Source organism: Aulonocara sp. 'chitande type north' Nkhata Bay, linkage group LG3, assembly GCF_057382095.1.
Source record: "Aulonocara sp. 'chitande type north' Nkhata Bay isolate Kocher_YH1m ecotype deep benthic linkage group LG3, A_spYH_male_GT1.1, whole genome shotgun sequence".
In the NCBI taxonomy this organism is placed as follows: domain Eukaryota; kingdom Metazoa; phylum Chordata; class Actinopteri; order Cichliformes; family Cichlidae; genus Aulonocara; species Aulonocara sp. 'chitande type north' Nkhata Bay.
This window is the reverse complement of record NC_141346.1, coordinates 31,384,955-31,407,229: the sequence shown is the minus strand read 5'-3', so window position 1 is coordinate 31,407,229 and position 22,275 is coordinate 31,384,955. Positions and strand designations below refer to the sequence as shown.

Genomic DNA, 22,275 nt, shown 5'->3' with positions numbered 1-22,275 from the left:
TGCCACAGAGAGATGGTGTCATCAGAGGTTAAAAAAGAAAGGGTAACGACAGTGGTGTTGATTTTGTTTCAAACCACTGGAAAAGGAAAGAGAAGTAAAATACTTGAGAGAGTGTGCACTGAAGTTCACTGTTTGATAAAGAGAGGATACAAAGATCTCAGCAACTTGAGATTTTTGTTTCCTTTCGATAACTTTGATCTCTCGCTTTTCTGTTCCTTATCGTTCAATCTGGAGATTATTAAGTTTGCGTGCACGTCCCTGACTGAGGGCTTGTGAACAAGTGTAGCCAATAGTGGTGCACGCGTGCTTAAATCTCAGGTATTGCTATGTGTGTGTGCGACATATATGGTGATGTTCAGGACCAACTTATCAGCAGTGGCCTGTCATACAAACATCTTCCCACACACACATGCTCCTGGGCCCCAGTCTGATATTTTATCAGGTTCCCCCTTCAGGAAGTCCACCAGTTAAAGCATGCTGGTGGGTTTTGTTTAGGCTTCATCTTACACACACACACACACACACACACACACACACACACTTGTAAAATAGTGGTAAAGGGGCCATTTTGGCTCCCATTGTCAAGAATATCTCAACGTACAAAACCCCGCCTTACTCGTCTGTCAGTCGGAGTTGAAATGAGAGCTTTGAACCTGCGCCTCGCCTTGAATCACTTTATTCAAACACACGAACACCTGACACTCATAGCCCCTCCACTCCCCAAGAAGAGGCAGCCTTTACTCTAAAAAAGGTCAAAGGTCATAGCCACCACAAAGACTAGAAAAGAGCAGAAGGTCAGGGGCACCAGGATCACAGACTCACAGACACAAAGAGACAAGTGTGCGTGCGTGCGTGTGTGTGTTTTCATGTGTGTGTTCAGAAAAGTTACTTCCCTGACCTCTGCAGCCTGTTTTCTGTCACTCCTTCTTCATCTTCTCATCTTCTTCAGACTTTGAATATTTTATTATTGTTGTTTCGTGTTAAATCTTAAAGACAGACTTGGACACAAGGTTTAAAGACCTTCTTTATCAAAGTGCATTATCTCAGTGCACTCTACTGCCCTCATATGGCATGTTCAGGAAGTGAAATTTACAACAAGTCTACATTTAGTGTGTGGGGGATTTTCCTCGGAAAAGGGAGTTTGTTTAGTTCAGAAGGGCTCATCTGATAACATGTGGTGATACAGTTTTGGCATTTTCTACTAAACACACGATAACTGATGCTTTTTTTAAAAATTGTTTTATATCATTTTATCTAAGACTTATTTTGTGTGTATGTGTATTTAATTCTGCTTCCTGTTAAAGCTGAGTTATGACAGGTGTAAGAGTGGGTATACTGAAGTGTTCGTGTGCAAGGCGGTGCACCTGTCACTGGTCCTGATAGCAGAATGTGTATACAGCTAAAGTAATAAAGAAGCAGCAAAGCAAAGTATTTTTAACCAAAACTTAAGATTGTTACACTTGCTAGTTCTGCAAAATATACAGCCTTCCAGATGGAAAACGTTCATGTGTTCCAGTATCGTATGAAGTTTAACGACATTCACATTAGTGTTGATTAGAAAATCAAGTGCAGCAGAGTTATATTGTGTGTACATAAGTTGTGTTTGGTCGAGCTTAAAGTTACAGAAGCTGGTTTTAAATGAAGTAATGCCGAATGAAGAGTTGAGTTTTATTAAGTTGCTTATGTGTGCAAAAAAGATAAAAGAGAAGAACCCAGTGTAGTATATGGTAAATGGCCTGTATTTATATCGCGCTTTACTAGTCCCTAAGGACCCCAAAGCGCTTTACATATCCAGTCATCCACACATTCACACACTGGTGATGGCAAGCTACATTGTAGCCACAGCCACCCTGGGGCGCACTGACAGAGGCGAGGCTGCCGGACGCTGGCGCCACCGGGCCCTCTGACCACCACCAGTAGGCAACAGGTGAAGTGTCTTGCCCAAGGACACAACGACTGAGACTGTCCAAGCCGGGGCTCGAACCGGCAACCTTCCGATTACAAGGCGAACTCCCAACTCTTGAGCCACGATCGCCCCTGAAAGTAAAGGAGTCATACGTCATTTTTAATACATTTTACACCAACTTAATACAACTTTATTTTATCAAAATGTATTACAAAAGCAAAAACAGAAGACTGCCCTGAGTGTTAACAACACTTCTACTCAATATTAACATTATTTATTAGACAAAATAATGTGTTGTGTTTTTGTGCCCCATTAGTCGCACAGTCACAGGAGCACTGTGATAGCAGGAGATAAACTCTTAACCTGAACACTGACCGAAGCTACAGGAGTCTCAGTTGCAGTCTGCTATAAGGCAAATCTTTACCCAAACACTGGGAACCACGTTACTTATATGCAGTGTTGGGTAAGTTACTTTAAAATAGTAACTTAGTTACATTACTAGTTACTTCTCTCAAAAGTAACTCAGTTACTTCAAGTTACTCGTTACTTTCAAAGTAACTAGTTACTAGGGAAAGTAACTTTGGTTTTACTCAGAATTCTCTTGTTAATGTGTTGCTTCCGTAACTGGATACCCAGCAAGATTGCCAGTCTTCTAGCTTGCTTACTTGCCACAGTGCACTGTGCCACCTACCAATAGAAAGGAAAAGATAATGTGTATATTTCCACGAGAGAACTCCCACGCCTGGACCGTTATTGACTGCTGCCATGATTCTAGCCTACGTCACAGCGTCATGTGCGCCTTTTACATCCAACACAAAAACTGCAGTCGTGATGCTTTCGATTGTACTCAGAACTCGGAAATTCTGCCTTCTGAATAGGAAGATGTAGGCAACACCAGACTGCAGATGAGCTGCATACAGAGCTGGACTGGGACAGAAAATTGGCCCGGGCATTTTGACTAGAGACCGGCCCACCATTATAGGAAAAATCTTAAAGCCTTTGAATGAAAATAAACACTGTTGTGACAGTGATGTACACTGTTTTGATGGTATATATGCATCAATCTATCAATCGTTTGTTGAAAGATTCAGATAATTATTTTTTAAAAGCGAGACATTTTAAATGAGAATAAGAAAGAAAAGTATTTCTTTGTGCCCCCCTCTCCCTGTTAATACCCTACCTGGCCCCCTGGCAACACTTTGCTAGACCCGCCCCTGCACAGTTACCAGCTGTCAGCTACATAAAAAAGGATCCTGGTGTTATTTGTCTCTCAGAAACAGTTCATAACTTCCCTTCAACTCATTCATGTCACCTAAAAGGTAAACCTGTTTCTCCATCACCTGTTCAGCTCTGATGATTCAGTAAGGACATCTCCTGGTTTCATCTTCATGTTTCCCTCTCACCACATAACCAAACCGACATCATGACCAGCAGCTTTACAGCTGTGGCTCCAGCAAACATCAGCTGATACTAGAAATCAATATTAAATAAATTCTAACAACAGCTGATCAAGCTTAAACGTGCTGCTGTTGTTTAGCGCGACATCCGCTGGTTTCCTCTTTCGGCGCAAAGTGAGCGATAAACAAACAAGAGAGAAAAGACGATCAGCTGATCATTGATCAGTTTTCATGATTGAAGTAGAAACGGGAGAGGGAGGGTGAGAGGATGAGAGAAGAAGAGGCAGCTGTGCAGCGTAAACACAGAATAACTCCAGCTTTGTGTCTTTTTCATTGTAGCTGAATTACGGGACAAACTGTTCCTTTTCACCTCAATACGAAACGCGTAATATTTTCTCTGAATACCAGACGGGACGGTTGGCAACTCTAATAACTTATTAACAAAATAAAGTTCAACATCATTAACTTCATAGCACCCACCCAGCTGTATAGAAACTCCGTCATGCTAGCTAGCACGCAGTACGGAAAAAGTCAGAATTACGAAAATAAACTCCACCTACACTTGGTTCATATCTGACCCAGAGAGAGTGCAGGTCATAACTTCTTACCTGAAGTTCAGTTCACACTTGGACCGGCGGCCGCCTCGGGTCTCTTTTCCTTCTGCTTTTCCTTCATCCACCTGCTGGCCTCCACCACTTGCTAATGTTACTGAATCTGTGGAAGCTCCGCGATAGCCACCACACGAAGTAACGAGTAACGACCCTATCTAAATCCCAGTAACGAGTAACGCGTTCCTGATTTTGGCATAATAACTAGTTACCGTGCTCGTTACCACAATAATAACGTAGTTACTGTAACGCGTTACTTAATAACGCGTTAGTCCCAACACTGCTTATATGGACGAATCACAATCTAAACAGCAAACCTGAAATAATCATCACAACACGACTAAAGTGCAAAATTATTCGTACATTACTTCTAATGTGTCTCATTGGATACATATACTTCTTAGTCCCAAAAAGTTAAATTTTTTTCTAGTTTTTAAGACATTAAACTTTCATTTTATATGTCTAATACTAGCTGCAATCCTATTTATTTAACTCAAACAAAATTAAAGAATTAAACTGAATAAAAAATAAGTGTTGAGTAAAAGATCCAGAGGCCAGATCTCTGTAGTTTATCCTCACTGCTCCCTTTTCTGTACAAAGTAGGAATTAAATACCTGGGCGATCTAAGTCTAAGCACACAAACACACTCAAACAAAGGTCAACACGTGCAGGAATGTGCAAACCTGATTATTACTGATTTTATAGGCTCTTGTGATTTAAAGTGATGACAGCAAAGTTGTTTTATGACAATTCCACATAAATGCAAACTGTCATTTATGACATTTTATTCTCAGAGCTGCCGTGCCCTTCTTGTTAAGCATAAACTCAGTGAGACCCTGTTAAACATGCAGAAGCTCATCAATTTAAAGGGCAAGACGAAATATGTCACCCAGAAATACAGAACATGCAATTATGTCTGAGCATGTGTGTGGTATTTCTTAATCCGCTCGCACTGCGTGTCTCATACATTGAGTACTGCTTTAAAATAAGCACGATTAAAAGCAAATATGTTGCTCTTGCTGCTTTGATTTAGACCTCGCTGACTCCTCGCTGCACTTTGGGTGGGCGTCAGATGGTATCGCATGGGAGTAGAGGGGCCTCTGCTGTTGTTTCTCCTCTTAGGGCTCTTGTTTTGAAGGAGCAGAGAGGAGATACGTGGAGGAGATATGTCCCACACTGCTGATGGAGACACACACAGATACGCTCTAATATAGAAAATATGCACATTAGCAGAGAGCTCTGCAGGAATCTCAATCCCAGCCTAACTAAACACAGCTGGATGAAGCTCGTCTTCGCACAAGGATGCGCCTCAGCTTTTTGTCATGCACACTTTTAATCTGAGGCAAGCCGAACAATTCAAAAGCTTAACCAAACAAAGAACAGCAAACGGCCTATGGACGAACACGCTCGACCACCGACGCATCACACCTACTAGAGCTGCCCCGCCAGTGGCAACCCACGTCACGAAAACTATGATGAAATGTACTGACACTAGTCAACGATTCAAAACGAGATGAAAATGTGACATTTAATTAGAACTAATGAATTAATTGTACAGAAAGGCAGTTTGGAACTGATCCAATCAGAAGTGATCTCTTTGTGCAGTAAGGGTAGATGCTGCTGAGAAACAGGGAGGGAGGGGAGGAAGCTCCTGCACTCCCTGGAAGAGCAGCGTAGACATATGGACATATTATGTGTTTGAAGTTAAGGAAAATAAGGTTTTTTATAATCCATGTGGAGACGTGTGACAGGCTTGACTGGATTTGAGTTGTTTGCTTTTATCTCCAAGTGTAAAACATTCTCGTTCCCTTCTTCTGCAACTTTCTGGTATGTTGTAAGGAAAGAAGGAATCTAAACCACGAGGACTCACTTAATTCCTCAACTTCTTATTCACATAATTAAGAGCCTCTGTAAAGGGGAATTGAAAATTCCTTCAAAGTAAAAGTCTGGCTGTTTCTAGCGTTTTGGATCATTCGATATGACCAAGTGGACAGCGCTGAGGCCAGATTTGGAGTGATGTCTTGTTTTGATCAAGCTTTAGACTTGTTTGGCATCCCAAACAGAGCGGAAAAAAGTGCATTCTTGGATATCTCAGCCGTCATTAGAGCAGATATGATTTGGATGAGGTGGTTGGACCTTTAGGTTGGTCTGTAATCCAGACTTTCAGAAGCTTTAGTGACAGTTTCTATGACACAATTCAGCAAAAATGTTATGAAACCAGATTCAAAGAATAGAAGTGAATACTAGATTACTTCTATAGGCGCAATGTTTGCATCTGAAGTCAGCACGTTTAAGCACGTTTAAGCTGAGGTCCCTACTTTAATGGACCTCAGCTCAAAAGTTTTTGCCTTCTCTTAAATTCAGTTCAATTCAATTAAAGTTCATTTATGTAGCACCACATCACAACAAAAGTCACCTCAAGGCACTTTATATTGTAAGGTAAAAAGCCTACAGTAATAGAGAGAAAATCCCAACATTAAGACAACTCCCTTTGAGCAAGGGCACCTGGTGACAGTGGGAAGGAAAAACTCCCTTTAAACAGGAAGAAACCTCCAACAGAACCTGGCCCAGGGAGGGGCGGGGCCATCTGCCGCGACGGGACAGCATTTCCTTTGTGATGCCAACAATGAGATTAAGAAAAAAATCAACATTCATTTGTTTGAACTGATACTCAATATTAACGCAGTTAGGTGTTTGCAACCTAAACTCCTCATGTTCACTTAACACAGCAGTGTGGAAAACACATTTATTACTAAAAAAAAAAAACAATTCTGCAAATTTACTTATAATTTAAACAGAAACTTGTTAAAATGGTCAAATTCATGAAACACTCTCCTAAATAAAACAGGAAAGCTGACATTTTTTCCACTCGTAGCTAATCCACCTTTAGTTTTGGGATGTTTGATTGGTATAACTTGTCTTGTTTTTGCTGATACAACAGGATTCATTTGTTGCTTACAGTTTGTATGATTTTCACCCATGTTTTTTATCTTTGAATGCTTTTTAACCTTTAACCTTTTCTTTTTACTCTTTTTTTAACCCTTTAAAGCCTGAATCATGAAATAATTGCCAGAAAATTTGTTTGGTTTTTTAAAATAGTGTATATTTAACTTTATTTTTTTTATTGTTTAAAAATAAATCACATTTCAATTTTCATATATGACATTTAATTTGTATTATATTTGCTATATTTCTATATTTGTTTTTTTTTCTTCCAATTGCTTAAAAATGTATTGTGCAATTTATTTAGGTTTTTCAGGGGGAAAATTCACACCGATGATGTCGAAGTCCCAAAAACTGGCAAAAAAGCTGTATGCATTAAATATGACACACAACGTTAAGGGGTTAACTGATGCCGACACGCCACTGTGATAATTTATCTTTAATGTAGCACAAAGGTCAAAATAAGATGGTGTCATGAGAAAGGGGTGTAGTTGAGACTATTTTCTCAGAACAGGATTACTGTTATCCACTTTAGCTTATTGCAACTGCAATACTGCAGTGAACTGAAGTATTTAAGCACAAAATTCCTCTTCTTTCATTTTCCATTTGTCTCGACCTACCAGATAATTCAACACTGATTACTGTAATTAGTTTTTAAGCCAAACCTGATTATCTACAATACTTGCGCAGTGGTTTAGAGGTTTTAAAGGTTTAGATGAGTTGTGCATGCCAATTACATGTGCTGTTTGCTCTGAGCAGTTGGCATCATTGTGGGCTAACTTTCAGGGTGGACGCATGGGAGTGTAATGTTGCTTTAGCTCCAGTTATACCACTTAATTAAAGTTTCTAAGACCAGGGGATAAAAGGCTGTAAACCATATATACAGCTGTAAAAACCTATTCTGAAACTTTTACCTCATGTTTTAGACTTTCTTGTAGAGATTCATAGTAGTTTGCATTTAAATAACAAATAGGAAGTTGCTCACTTCCTGGACAACAGCTGAGGAAACTCCACAAATTTATGGCATCGTCCGCTGACCAGTAATAGGGTATTTACTGGTGGGGTAAGCACCTGGGTGAAAACAGAGAACAGTTTGTGTGTAATGGCAGCCATCACCAAACCCAAAGGAGTCAATTGTAGAGCGGAGGTGTAGGAATCTGTCTTATGGAGTATGAAAACCATACAGTGTGTTGAAAACTAACAATCCAGCTCCACCAGGAAATATTAGAAAGTTTGATGCAGCGAGCTTCACTGCAAACCAGAATCAGTAAACTTTGGCTACCATTTAATTAACTTACATTCAATGATAGTTTGGCTGTAATATTTTATACCTAAAGTATGAATAGCGAAAGAAGCTGTTTTATGTTTATATCACAAGGGAAACTGATAAAATATCTGAAAACACTTTGTTTCTTTACCCAAAATAAAAATGTAAGTTTGCAAAGAAACTTGTTTCAGGTATAAAAACCAAAAGAATCAAAGATGCACTGAAATCAAAGAAAGAAAAGAAAGTCTGTAAAATGAAGTGGCATGAAATAGAAAAATAGAAAACAGTTTCAGTTGTGTTTATTGAATTGAAGTGATATTACATGATATGCCCATACATGTGCATCAAATGGTAATACACAGGTCTTATCATCAGAGCATTAGGATTTAGTTAATCAAGCTACTGTTGCTTTTTCAAGCATTAGGAAACCATCGCTAGATGATGTGAGCTACAGTCATATAGGCTTACACACTGGTGCATGTTCTATATTAGTGACTGATTGTTAGAGCTTGCTAACAATAAGAATGGTCACAAAGAGGGATACAGTACTGCACCAAAGGCTTCCTGCATATACTTTGGTCGCTAGCTACAGTCACCCATAGTTTGCATGCAAGTTGCCAACCTGTTTCCAAACACTTGCCAACTACTTGCTAAGCAGCAGTAAAACTAACAGAAGGAGAGTGGAAACCGAAAGCAATGTACAACCTTTGAACCAAGTTGGTTACAGCGGTAAGGTACTACTTTTACACTGAAGGCATCGGCTGTTTCTGCAGCAATGTTTCATGTTACAGTACCACTCGGTGAGTAGTTGGCAAGTGTTTGCAGGCAGCCGAGTTTTCCATGCAAATTTTGAGAAATTGCAGGAGCCTGGCAGCAATCAGTACAATCAAAAGGAGGTTGTGTGTAGAACACCATCTATCTGTATTTGTGAAGTGTATCTCTTTGCAACCAGTTATACCCAGTGACAGCCAGCAATCAACCAATTAGGAAATATACATCTTTTCCAAGTGATCGGAGGTTGTTGGGGCTCACTGACCAGCCTCTCGGCTGTGCTGTTTTCACTTGTGAACTAAAAATCTTCAGGGTTTTGGAAAGTAGAGCAAATTGACAAAACAGTAAATTATTTCAGCCAGACAGTTAATGAAGGAGAAGCTAAAGAAATATCTCACAATTTTTAAGCTTTGTTGCTTTATTTATGTCAGCAATAAAAAGAAATGTATCATGAGCTTATATGCTGTATTGATTTGAAATTAAACTCTTGAATGTTTGGTCCGATATCACACAAAGAAAAAAATCTGGAAGCCGCGCAGAGGCTTGGAGCTACTCGGGATGAGTTGTGGAGCAGCTGAAAATGTTTGGATGTTTTTCAGCAGTTAATTCAAAGTGTTAAAAGTTTTCAAGTGCTTGTCCAGGTCAGCTGGGTCATTTTTTTATGTTTATGGAGTGACAACTTTCACAGCCATACATACATAAATACCAGGCCACTGAACTGTTTTCTGGGAAAAGAAACCATGTGATTAGTCTTAAATTTGCTTAAAAAAACCGAGGCTTTACTTTCACTTTCTGTCTGTGGTTGGTTTATCCTCAGTCATCTGGAGCAGGACAAACATGCCTGGGATAAACAAGGTGTTTAGGTTTGCAGTCGGACCATTAGTGAATAGACCTAACCCAAACATTCCCATCTAAGGAGGATTTCCTTCTTTCTCTTTTGTCTGTAATTTTAAATGGACGGAGTGTGGGAGCTGAAGACTTGCACCTTGTTTCACCTTTAACGGCATCAAGAGTCCCGTCCTTTCAGCCCGTATTTTCACTCTGCCTTTTTGGCAAAGGCGTTTGAGGTTCTGCCGATTCATTTGGCTCCAACCATAATTGGGTTATCAGACTGGTTTGCTGATTAAACTTGCACCCAAAGACCTATCATTTGCCCACCCCTTGCCTCATCTTCAGCCCATCATCAAACCCAAGTGAGCATGCGGTGTGACAGCTAAAATCTTCCCCATAGCACAACCGGCTCACAGAACAATGTGTGCGGATAAACCCTCCAAGGGCCCGAGGGCGTGTGTTCGCGTTTGCATGCGTGTGTGTTCATAAACAGCACACATACACACACACTGGTTATCACACGAATGTTGGCTAGAATCTGTCTGTCCAAGCACTCTCCTCTATCAGGAAGTGAGGTATGCTCGATGGGAGCAGCAAGTCCAGAGAGCTTAGTGGGCCAGAATAGGGTCCATTGTGCCCATTATGCTGGTAGGGATTTGGGCCTACAAACTGACTAGTCTGCTGGAAGGTGATGAGGATGGAAGGTCTGGAAGAGCCGGGCGGAGACCCGACGGGATGGCATGAAAACAAACAGGGATGCCAACTGGCAAATGAGACGGTGTCGGGACTCAGGGAGATGCTGGCAGGGGGAAAGATCAACGATAAAATTTGTCTCCTTGTCTACAAAAAGCAGAGCTAGACATATACTTAATTAAAGGCCATTTAACTACTTAATTCAATCTTACCTATATAGCTCCAAATCACAACAACAGTCCTCGATTTATTTTGTGAGGTAAAACAGAGAAGACCCCAACAATCAGACAGCAAAGTCAGGCAAGAAGAGAGCCAGAGATTAAAGATAACTAATAATTAAATGCAGAGTGCTGTTTAAACACTTAGAGAGTGAAATAAGGCGAGGAAAGAAGAAACACTCAGTGCATGGATGGCTTGTTAATTTACTTCCATTGCTCTAGCTGATTCATCTCCAGCTTTGAGCTCTGTTTCCAGATGCATCAAGAAGCTGTTTTTGAAGATAAATAAAACTGTGATCTTGTGAGGTCTGTTCTCCTTCATTGAACCCACTGTACAGTCTAGCACCAAAGTCCTTGTAGAAGCAAGACCGGACAGTTGTTTGAACAGTCATTGATTGGGAGAGTAGATTTCTTCCATATTGGTTTTCCCCCCTCATTGGTTCTTTTTTGAATCCAGAATTGAATTTCCCGCTCCTCACATACAAGGTCACATACTTGATCACAAGAGCACTTTGGTCTCAGACTGGAGGCTTATTTGTGGCTCCTAGGATATTTAAAAGTAGAATGGGAGACAGAGCCTTCAACTTTCAGCCCCCTCTTTTATGGAACCAGCTCCCAGTTTGGATTCAGGAGACGGACACCCACTCTACTTTTAAATTAGAGTGTCTATTTTCCTGTCTTCGTCCCCTCACCCCTAACCAGTGACGGCAGATGGATGCCCCTCCCTGAGCCTGGGTCTGCCAGAGGTTTCTTCCTGCTGAAAGGAAGTTTTTCCTTCCAACCGTCACCAACTGCTGGCTCATAGGGGGTTTTCTAATTGTTGTGGTTTTCCCTCTATTATTGTAGGATTTTTACTTTGCAATATAAATAAAGTTGAGTTGAAAAGACTCGTTCTAATCCCCCTGGTGAATTTTAGAGCAGCTTTAAATTTATGGCAAATTAAACTGCCTGGATGTTATTTAAAACTACATGTAACTGTTTTTATGGCGGTTTCACCCACCTTCTTGTTTCATCTCTTCTCTTCCCCCTCCTCTCTCAGTTTTTTAAAACCATACCATGTTAGGGAATACACAGATGCCTTAAACCCTCAGAACCTCCCTCAAAGAGTCAGGGACAATAAACAGCTCAGACTTTCAGAGATTTCGGTTTTGAAGCCATTTTTAGCATTTGTTGGTTATTTTACAAGCTTGTAAACATCTTTTTTTGGTTGAGGCAGAAAAAACACTGTTCACTAACTGACACCAGATCATCTTTTCACCTTAACCAACTCTTCACCTCTCACCTTTTATGTAAGGCCAGACAGACGCTTTGAAAGTGACCCATGACCTGAAAATAGAAACTAAAAAGACAGTGGAGCCTTTGGACAAGGTGACCCCATGACCTGCTGAGTTTTAAATAAACAAAGAGATACTTAACCCAGTGGTTGGAGGTCTGCTAAGACATTTATAGGTGTATGTTGCTTAAACTGTGATGACAGCTGGGAGGAAGACAGGTCAGAGATTAAGCAGTAGGAAGTTGGTGGAAGGTGAAGAGGAAAGGAGAACCAAAAAGAAAGAGGGAGAAGAAATGATGTATAGCAGTTGTTTCAATAAGGAGTGATGGAGGAATGAGGGATGAAAGGAAAGGCGTGAAAGAAAGCAGCTTCCTATGGGATCCCTGCATATTTTCCCTGGGTGAAACCAGGTGTGAGTGTGAACTATGGGCCAGACAACTCAGGCAGGCTGGCACAGCCCTGTCATTAAGCACTACCTGCCTGCCCTGAGGCTGGAAAAAGAGCTGAGAGCTCAGGTAAGACAGTGTGACAAAGACCAGTCTGGCATCACTGTCACTTTACAAAGACAAACACATTTACAGTGTTTAAGTGAAAACCCTGTAAATTTGTTTTTACCTGTAAACTTACAGCAAAATTCTGCTAGCAGGTGTTTCACTGCCACACATTAAAAACGCACTGATATTAATGTGAGTTATTTAATTACTGTCATTAAAGTTGAAAAAGTTGCCATTAAACACGAGAAGGCAAGTACACCCACCTTGAATTCCAAGGTTTCACACATAATAAAATAACATCTGGTCCAAAATTGAGTAAATACAACCTGAAGTGAAGAACAGCCCACAATGTGTTACACTGTGTTCTTGTTTATGTAGCAAAAATTAGGCCAAACTGCAGAAGCAGTGTGAAAAACGTTGTATACCCTATGATTCAGTAGCTTAGCTCGTTTAGCAGCAATAATTTGGATCACTTGTTTCCTTCATGATGTTATGAGTGGCTCACATTGTTGTTGTGGAATTTTGGCCCACTCCTCTTTACAACGTTGCTTCAGTCCATTGAGGTTTGCAAGCGTTTGTTTATGCACAGCTCTCTTACGGTCCCACACCAGCATTTCAGCAAAGTTCATATCTGGACTTTGACTGGACCATTGCAATATGTTGACTCTTTTCTTTTTAAGTCATTCTGCTGAAGGCTGGTTGTTTGTTCACATGCATTTTTGCCTTATAGCCATTCCCACATTAATGGGCAGCAACAATTATTCGTCTAAGATTATTACTGATGTCTATCCTCCACACATATGCAAACTCCACACAGAAAGACCCCGGCCTGATGTTGGAATTGAACTCAGGACCTTCTTGCTGTGCGGCAACAGTGCTAACCACCGTGCCGCAGTTTATATTCTCAAGGAAATTTAAATCTATTATTTATTCATAATGAGTTTACGAGCCCATTTCTTTGCATGTCGCTGCATTCTTTTACATGCATTCTTTGCACGTAGAAACTGCACTCTTATTTCAGTTTATGATATAAGACAAGCTTACTATGGATTTTGTTTTCGTACTGGATTTATGTTTTTGTTGGGGTTTTTTCCTGCGGCAATAACAAGGGCTTAAAATGGCCTCTGTTAGCTTTTTTAGCTGTGAAGTTAAACCTTCACAAACATCTGTCCCACTCTCTGCCCACTCCTCCCTCTGTTCATCTCCCCTCTCCTTATCCAGTCAAACTGCTTAAAATGTGAGCTAATGGGAGGCTGTCAGTACTTCTGGGTGCTGTGTGAGTGTGTGTGCGTTTGCCTGAAGTAGAGCCACCTGTTAGTGTTTGTTGTGTTTATGCTGCCCTCCTGTGGTCACGACTGAGCGGTGCACCTGTGAGCTGTGTGAGTCATTTAGACAACATGAATTTTTGGCTCTTTCAAGACTAAAATGTATTTTTCATTAATTTTACTGTAATTTCTTTGTATTCTCTAACTGAATGTGAACCTACAGTAGCTGTGCCTCTACTAGGACCACATATCACTACTTGTGTTATTACATGGACTACACGTGAGCCACACTCACATGTTAACTCTCCCCGTGGGTGTGCAGTCTAGGTTTTTCTGCTTGCAGTTTGGTGAACAGTGATCATGTCTTCTCTTTGCTCTCAGGGTCGTCCAGGAACTCTCGGTGAAGTTGGACCGTCTGGACAGGACGGGCCACGTGGGGTCCTTGGGCCTTCTGGGCCAAAAGGAGAGAAGGGCCACCTTGGGCTGAAAGGACCGTCGGGTCCAAAGGGAGACAAAGTAGGTGCTTCAGATCTTTACGTTGGTTGTAATTTGTTTTTCCCATTAAATGTGATTCGTTCACTCAGTGGCCACCTTGTTAACCCATTAAAACCAATGGGAGTGCTGGTTTTAGGTCAAACTTTTAGATCAAAGGAAACATTAGCACAAAAAATATCAGCAGTTCCTGAAAGCATCATTTCTGTTCTTTTCCTGTGATGTCATTATGGTAATCCCTGGTAGGGCTGCACATCCAAATCTCAACGAATATCACAGAAAGCAGAAAAAACAAAATAATAAAAAAAACAAAGTAAAATAAACCCACATTCAAATGTTTGTTTTCTGTAGAGCTGCTTCTCACTCACTCACTTTCTCTTCTCTCAACCAACCTTCTTCTCGGGATTACCGTAATGACCCTAATATCCCTGACACGTGCAGAGTCGCTGCTTTCAAGAACCGTTGGAATTCTTTTAATTTAGCAAAACATTCAGCAGTTACTGGAGTTACAGGTGTTTTTAAAAACATTAGCAAGACACCTGTCTGATGCCAGCATCGGGTCTGGCTATAGAGGGTAAAATACATCTACTACAAAATATCTAAGTTAATGCAAAGATTTAATGAGCTAATCACAACTCCACGTGGCATGTAGACATGTTCAAACTGGGCTTCAGAATATGTAAGAAATGTGATCTCAGTGACCACAAAAGCATCTCTGGAGTTTACAGAATAATCTGAGCACAAAATCTCTGAGCAGTGTTTTCGACACCTTATTGAATCTGTGCCATGAAGAATTAAAGCTGTTCTGAAGGCAAAATATGGTCCAGTCCAGTATCAGCAAGGCGTACCTAATGAAAAGATCCATGATGTATGCACATACTGTGTATAACTAATTAGCAAATACATTTTTTTAATAATATCGCAGTTTGCTAAATATAATGCTTCATGCAAACATTGTACATTCAGATTTTCTACACCAAGCACGCAGTTGCATGTTTTTCCCACAAGGTGTCTCCATTTAAAGTTATTGTATATTTAAAGTATTTATTATCTTTGCAGGGACCAATGGGAGTGCCTGGATTCCAAGGAAGTGATGGTGTGCCTGTAAGTAAACAGATGCAAACGGTATCCATTAATTTCCTTAATGAGGTTTCTTGTCATTAAAGATAACATCAAGTTTTTTTCAGATTTTTTTCTCTTCCTCGTCCTTCACATTAAAAATTCCAGATCATATTGCGTAAAAAGTGCAGGAATATAGAAAAAAATGATCATGGAAATGTAAATATTCTAATGAGAGGTCAAATTATAATTTGTCATCATGTCCTTATTATCCTTCGCTGTGCAGGGTCACCCTGGTCAGCCGGGCAGCAGAGGACCACCGGGACTGGACGGCTGTAACGGGACCAGAGGAGATCCTGGAGATCCCGGCTTTGGGAGGGGATACCCTGGCACCAGTGGATTTCCTGTACGGAAAGACATCCTGTTTCATTCACCTCACATATTTTAATCTCACGTATAGCAATACTTCGAATATTATATTTACATACAGAGACAGAGATACTGATGTTGTGTTTGCCTCCAACAGGGGCTGAGTGGGCCCAAGGGTCAGAAAGGAGAGCCTGTATTCATCTCGGAGAATGCTGTAAGCTCCCACTCATGCACACTGATGCTGCTCACAGGCTGATCTCTTTAACCAAGGCAGTTCAGCTGTTTGCAGTATCAAAATATTGCAAAAACTTTACTTTTCCACTTCCATTACTCTAATTTTTTATTAGGTTGGACAAATCTTTTAGTTCCTGCATCTTTTCCTCCTTAATCCCCCATCCCATCATCCTTACACATACAATCACAATCTCCATATAGGGAAGCTATGGATTAGAAAGAAAAGGAAGTCCTCTCTAGCAGTAAAACCACTTAATATTTGAGTTTTGATTGGTTATCTAAATAAACTTTATTTCAGTAGTCAGTAGGACAACTGAAGGTGTGGAAAAGTGAAGCAAAGGTTACTAATATTTTCACAAAGATAATTCTCCCACAATTGATAGTTCAGATTTCCTCCAGCGGTCATTGATGAGTGGTTGTTGATCAAAGCGATCCAAATGTCGAGTCACAGGCAGGCAGATGTAAACGAAACGTGTCAGAGTTCATGAAATAAAGAGGTAAATTAAGCCTGTGCTACTTTATAAAGAGGCTAGGAACACAGAGTGATGACGACAGAGCCTGAGGAAATGACAACACTATTTGTACATAAAAGGGTAATCAGGGTAATGGAAGGTAACGAGACACAGATGTGTGGTTAGTAAATGTTGTTGTATGTGTTTTCTTTGCATTTTCTAAGCATCTCAATTTGTCAATAAACTCTAACACAAACTGAAACTAACAACCACAAGTTCAGCAACATCTTTATTGAGGAAAAAGTCCAACAACCTAAAAACAAAGAAACATAAACCTGCACTGAAAGAGTTTTTAATTTAGGTGATATTTGTTGATCTCTTTGACACATTGAACTGCAAATTACCCAGCATATGAAGGAAACGGGTTACTGTGGCACAACTTTATTGACATTTGCAGCATGAACACATGACATGAGTGAACAGACAGAACGTTTGCGTGCAGCAGGACGACGTTACTCGATGGCATCAGCTGGATCGACTGCCAGCCTGATACAGTTTATTGAAAGCTGCTAACAGATTTAAGTTCTGATTTACCGAAGCTGCTGGAGTGGCATTTGGCCCACTTTGACTCCTGCTGATAACCATGAGTAAAAATCCCAATGTTTGCCACAAATGAAGACGACCGTGTTCTGCCATGTGTGCAGAGGTGTTGGTGCATCTTATTTATTGTTTGCTCTTCTCTTTATTGCCCTCATCTAGGCCATACAGGGTCCCTCGGGTGACCCAGGACCCCCTGGCCCACCTGTAAGAGTTTCTTTCACTATTTCACCCAACAGCATAAAAATTTAATTCAAAGTAGTACGACTGAGCTCTGTGAAATATGCACTGGATGTTAGCAATGTGTGGTCTAAAATAATGTTACACCACAGTGAAAACAGCACTGCTGTGTAACGTGGGTTTGTTTTCATTTGTTTTATGTCTGCAGGGTTTACAAGGTCTTTATGGTCCAGTCGGTTTTTCTGGTCCCGAAGGACCTGAAGGATACCCAGTATGTAAACTCATTTATCTGTTTCCTCTTCCTCAGACCGATCCCTGCATCTACACCTTCACATTTCTTTTCTTTTGTTTAATTAATTTCTAATTTGCAGTATGCTGAATGCAGTGATTATGAAGGAAAAACTGTTCTACTGCCTTGTGTGACGATTGCTTTAATATTGCTTTATTAAATATCGTACATTCATAAAAGTTCTATGCAAGAAGGCATTTAGGTTTTATGTAACAGCGTGTTTAAAACTTAGAGATATTAGTAGCACATTTTTTTAGCTTAAAAGTGGTATAACCTGCAAACCCTGTGATAAGTTAGTTCCAGTCACATTACAGCCAGAATGTAGGTTTATTTATCTTTAACTTATTGAGCTTAGTCTGACTCTTTGTCCTGTTTATAGGGCCCACCAGGTCCTCCCGGTCCCCCAGGGCCAATGGTAAGTATAATGGTACACTGAAGGGACATATCATTTCTTTGAATTTAGACAAATGGCTGCCTTTTGGTAGCCTCTCTTATTCTCTCATTGTTGTCCAGAAGTACATATGAACCTTTTTTGTTTTTAGGGGAGCCGTAGTGACGCATCTCAAGGAGAGAAAGGAGACAAGGTACGCTGTAAACCACAGAGCTCACAACAGATTCATCAATTTAAGTCACACGTACACAAGCAGCACTGCTGATGCTGCTCGTGGCAGTGATTCATTCATCGCACACGCGTGAAAAAGACCGCAAACAGGAACCATGGTTGTGCTCCCTTTATGCTACAAATATGGAAGCAAAGTGTTCTGCGTCTAAAGTTTGCCACAGTCAGTGTAACTATCTATGTGTTCATTTTTTATGGTTTTATCTGCAAAAGCATGTTTTATAAGTTAGATTCCTACTCAGAGTAAAACAGAAGCGTGAGCAGATTGGACAGAGTTAGAAATGAGTGCATCAGAGGAACAGCTCAGGCTGAGCAGCTTGAAGACGGTTAAAGAGAGGCAAGGCTGAGATGGTTTGGATATGTGCAGAGGAGGGAAGAACAGTGAAGATGGAGCTGCCAGTCAGGAGGACAAGAGGAAGACTTCAGGGAAGATGTGTGGCTCTAGTGAAGGTGGGCATGCAGATGTTTGGTGTGACAGAGGAGGATGGAGGGATAAAGGGAACATTTGAAAAGAAAAAAAGATTAACAGCACAGTATAAAGAAGGGTGGGCTTTAAGGTATGAAAGCCTTGTGATTGACAAGTCAGCAAAACGTCCACTGCTCGCTAAACACATTTGACTGCAGGAAAATAAGCCTGTGACTCATCTTTTCTGTACAGTCTGTGTTTAAGATTAGGATGTAGTCTCGTGTCACAGAAAGGAGAAACAGGAAATCAGCAGTGAGGGCATGCAGGAAATAGCTTTGTCTCCTTTTAGAATTTATACCAAGTTACATTTATTTGTTGATGGAAGAATCACTATAAGATGTATATAAATGTCTGCCCCCAGTTTCTTTCCAAAGAAAGAAAAAATCTTTCTATTTGTTGGAGCAAAAACTTGTTTTTAACCTCACGGGGACCCAAATGCTAATAATAAACTGCTATTAAAGCAGAGCTCAGATTTAAGTCATTATGTTGGTGAAAAACATTCTTTAACCACTGTTTCACATTGTTTTGTAGTAAAATGTTATGGATTCTATATTGTAAAGCAGCCATTCCCAAAGGGAAAAGTGCTGTGGCCCCCTTAAAGCCAGAAAATTCTGCTTTAATTCACTTTGTTCATAAGTGATAATTTCATATTCATGATAGAATTAGTACACAGTGTTACTGTGGCATGCCTGCAGTACCTGCAAAGTCCACCAGGGGGCCCCAACTGACACTTTGGCAATCAGAATCAGAATCAGAATCAGAATGGGTTTATTGCCAGATGTTGAGGTTTACAACATTAGGAAATTGCTGCGGTGCTTCAGTGCAAACAATAAGAATTAAAGTGCTATGTAGAAAGAAAGATATGTGCATGAGATATACATGAGATATATACATGAGAATAAGAATTATGAGTGCTACGTAGAAAGATATATACATGAGTGCAGGTGGTGATCAGTGCCAGACATGAAATGATGCAGTGACACAGCGTAGGGTCATGTGTTAGTGGCGGGGACAGTCATGTGGTTATTGTTCATGTGTCCAACAGCAGAGGGGAAGAAACTGTTCTTATGGCGAGAGGTTCTGGTGCGAATGGACCGGAGCCTCCTGCCTGAGGGGAGCAGGTCAAACAGACTGTGTCCAGGGTGAGAAGGGTCACCTGAGATCCGAGCTGCACGCCGCAATGTCCTGGAGGTGTACAGGTCCTGCAGAGATGGGAGTCTGCAGCCAATCACCTTCTCAGCAGAGCGCACAACACGCTGCAGTCTCTGTTTGTCCCTGATAGTGGCTCCAGCGTACCACACGGTGATGGAGGAGGTGAGGATGGACTCGATGATTGCAGTGTAGAATTGCATCATCGTCCGTGTTGGCAGGTTGAATTTCTTCAGCTGCCTCAGGAAGTACATCCTCTGCTGGGCTTTCTTGATGACGGAGGTGATGGTGGGCTCCCACTTCAGGTCCTGGGTGATGGTGGTACCCAGGAAGCGGAATGAGTCCACAGAGGTGATGGGGGTGTCAGACAGGATGATGGGGGGGAGTGGAGCTGTGTGCTTCCTGAAGTCCACAATAATCTCCACTGTCTTCTGGGCATTCAGCACCAGGTTGTTGTGGCTGCACCAAGACACCAGACATTCAACCTCCCTCCTGTAGGCAGACTCGTCCCCGTCCGAGATGAGCCCAATGACGGTGGTGTCATCTGCGAACTTGATTAGCTTGACAGACTGGTGGGTGGAGGTGCAGCAGTTGGTGTACAGGGAGAAGAGCAGAGGAGAAAGAACACAGCCCTGAGGGGAGCCGGTGCTGATGGTCCGGGAGTCCGAGACATTCTTTCCAAGCCTCACGTGCTGCTTCCTGTCCGTCAGGAAGTCAGTGATCCACCGGCAGATGGGATCAGGCACATTCATCTGGGAAAGCTTGTCTCGGAGATGGTCTGGAAGGATGGTGTTGAAGGCAGAGCTGAAGTCCACAAACAGGATCCTGGCGTAGGTTCCTGGGGAGTCCAGATGCTGCAGGATGAAGTGTAGGGCCATGTTGATGGCGTCGTCTACAGACCTGTTGGCTCTATATGCAAACTGCAGGGGGTCCAGGAGGGGGGCCGTGAGGGTCTTGAGATGGGAGAGAACCAGGCGCTCAAATGACTTCATGACCACAGATGTCAGAGCCACGGGTCTGTAGTCATTTAGTCCAGTGATCCTAGGTTTCTTGGGGACAGGGATTATGGTAGAGGACTTGAAGCAGGCAGGCACATGACATGCCTGCAGTGAGGAGTTGAAGATGCCAGAAAACACTGGGGCCAGCTCGTTTGCACAGTGTCTGAGGGTGGCAGGAGACACACCGTCTGGGCCGGGAGCTTTCCGAGCATTCAGACTCCTAAACTGCTTCCTCACACCTTCTTCATGAATATGAAGAGTTGTGGTCGGAGGAGGTGGTGTGAAATCCTCTTTTGTGTGGGGTGAGGGGGCGGGTGTTGCAGGTGAACAGTTTGAAGGTGGTGATGGCTCTATGGAGGGGGGAGAGGTGGGGGAATGAGTGTCCAAAGTGCCTCTATTGTTGGGGCCGTTGGAGGTGTGAAGGCTGCCTGATGGCTCGTCAAAACGGCAGTAGAAGTCGTTGAGGGTGTTGGCCAAGAGCAAGTCATCAGTGGAGTGGGGGGTTTTAGGCTTGTAGTTTGTAATATTCCTAAAACCTTTCCACACAGAGGCCGAGTCATTCTCTGAGATCTGCTGCTGCATCTTCTCAGAGTGCTGATGTTTAGCAATGTCCACTTCTTTAGTGAACCTGTACTTGGCCTCTCTGTAGCAGTCCCTGTCTCCGCTTCTGAACGCCTTTCTCTTTCCCAGCCACAGCTTTTTGAGTTTAGGAGTAAACCAGGGTTTGTCATTGTTATAACTCACCCTGGTGCGTGATGGCACAATGCTGTCCTCACAGAAGTGGATATAGGAGGTGACAGTGTCCGTAAACTCGTCCAAGCTGTTAGAAGCAGCCTTCATTGTGTCCCAGTCTGTGGTCTCCAAACACATGCGAAGCTCCTCCACAGCCTCCACTGCTCTACAACCACTAATGACAACAGCAGGCTTTAAGTGCTCCAGCTGTGTGTGTGTGTGTGTGTGTGTGTGTGTGTGTGTGTGTGTGTGTGTGTGTGTGTGCGTGTGCGTGTGTGTGTGTGTGTCGGCTCGAATGACACTAAAGTTCATTGATTTAATGCCGTGCATGTTAACATTTTGGTGGTGGCACAGCCTGCTCTTCTTCCGTCCATTGCATCCCTCCCTCCTTCTCCTTTTAACCCCACCCGTTCCTGCATCCCTCCACCTTCCTCCTCTCTCCATCCTCTTCTTGACACATGTGTTGGACTGATTTTTGCATCTGTTTCCTGAATGATAAAAACAATCACATGAGCCTCTGCTTGTTTCGGTCTGGTTTGTTCTTCATGTGATCCGTGCTGCCGCTGAGACAAACGCAGACTCCCTGAGACAGATCGCTCAGCTTAATCCTGACCAGCTCAACTCCAAGTTCAATTATTTTGGCAATTTCTTTTCTTTTCTTTAGATCGGGGAGTTTGTCCGATGTCCAGTGGCTTCACGGACTGATTTCTTTATTGTTGAATGACAGCTCAGAGATTTCTCACCATAATTCACCCAAAATTCGTCCCATCCATCCAGTTTTAAAAACACCTCTCCAGTTCAGATTTGCGAGTGGGCTGGAGCTAATCCCAGCCTGGACTTTTACCAGTTGAAATTTCTGAGTTGTCACTCTGGAGGACTGTAACCTGTGGGCTGTAACTGGGTGCTGCAACCACTCGCTCCTGCTTCCTGTATGATTTTATTTACCCATCTTGACCACATCAGGCCTCTGGTG

The 22,275-nt window shown here is 41.9% G+C and overlaps 1 protein-coding gene across 1 annotated transcript in view; it reads left to right on the top strand.

The window, feature by feature from the left end:
- The window catches only part of col4a6 (collagen, type IV, alpha 6), a 146,463-nt gene that overhangs the window by 93,597 nt on the left and 30,591 nt on the right, over positions 1-22,275 (top strand). Inside the window, exons 5-12 of the mRNA XM_086276454.1 lie at positions 14,048-14,182; positions 15,218-15,262; positions 15,504-15,623; positions 15,744-15,800; positions 17,032-17,076; positions 17,258-17,320; positions 17,718-17,753; positions 17,881-17,922. Of these exons, the coding sequence (XP_086132580.1) occupies positions 14,048-14,182; positions 15,218-15,262; positions 15,504-15,623; positions 15,744-15,800; positions 17,032-17,076; positions 17,258-17,320; positions 17,718-17,753; positions 17,881-17,922 (543 nt within the window). The remainder of the gene's footprint in view (positions 1-14,047; positions 14,183-15,217; positions 15,263-15,503; positions 15,624-15,743; positions 15,801-17,031; positions 17,077-17,257; positions 17,321-17,717; positions 17,754-17,880; positions 17,923-22,275) is intronic.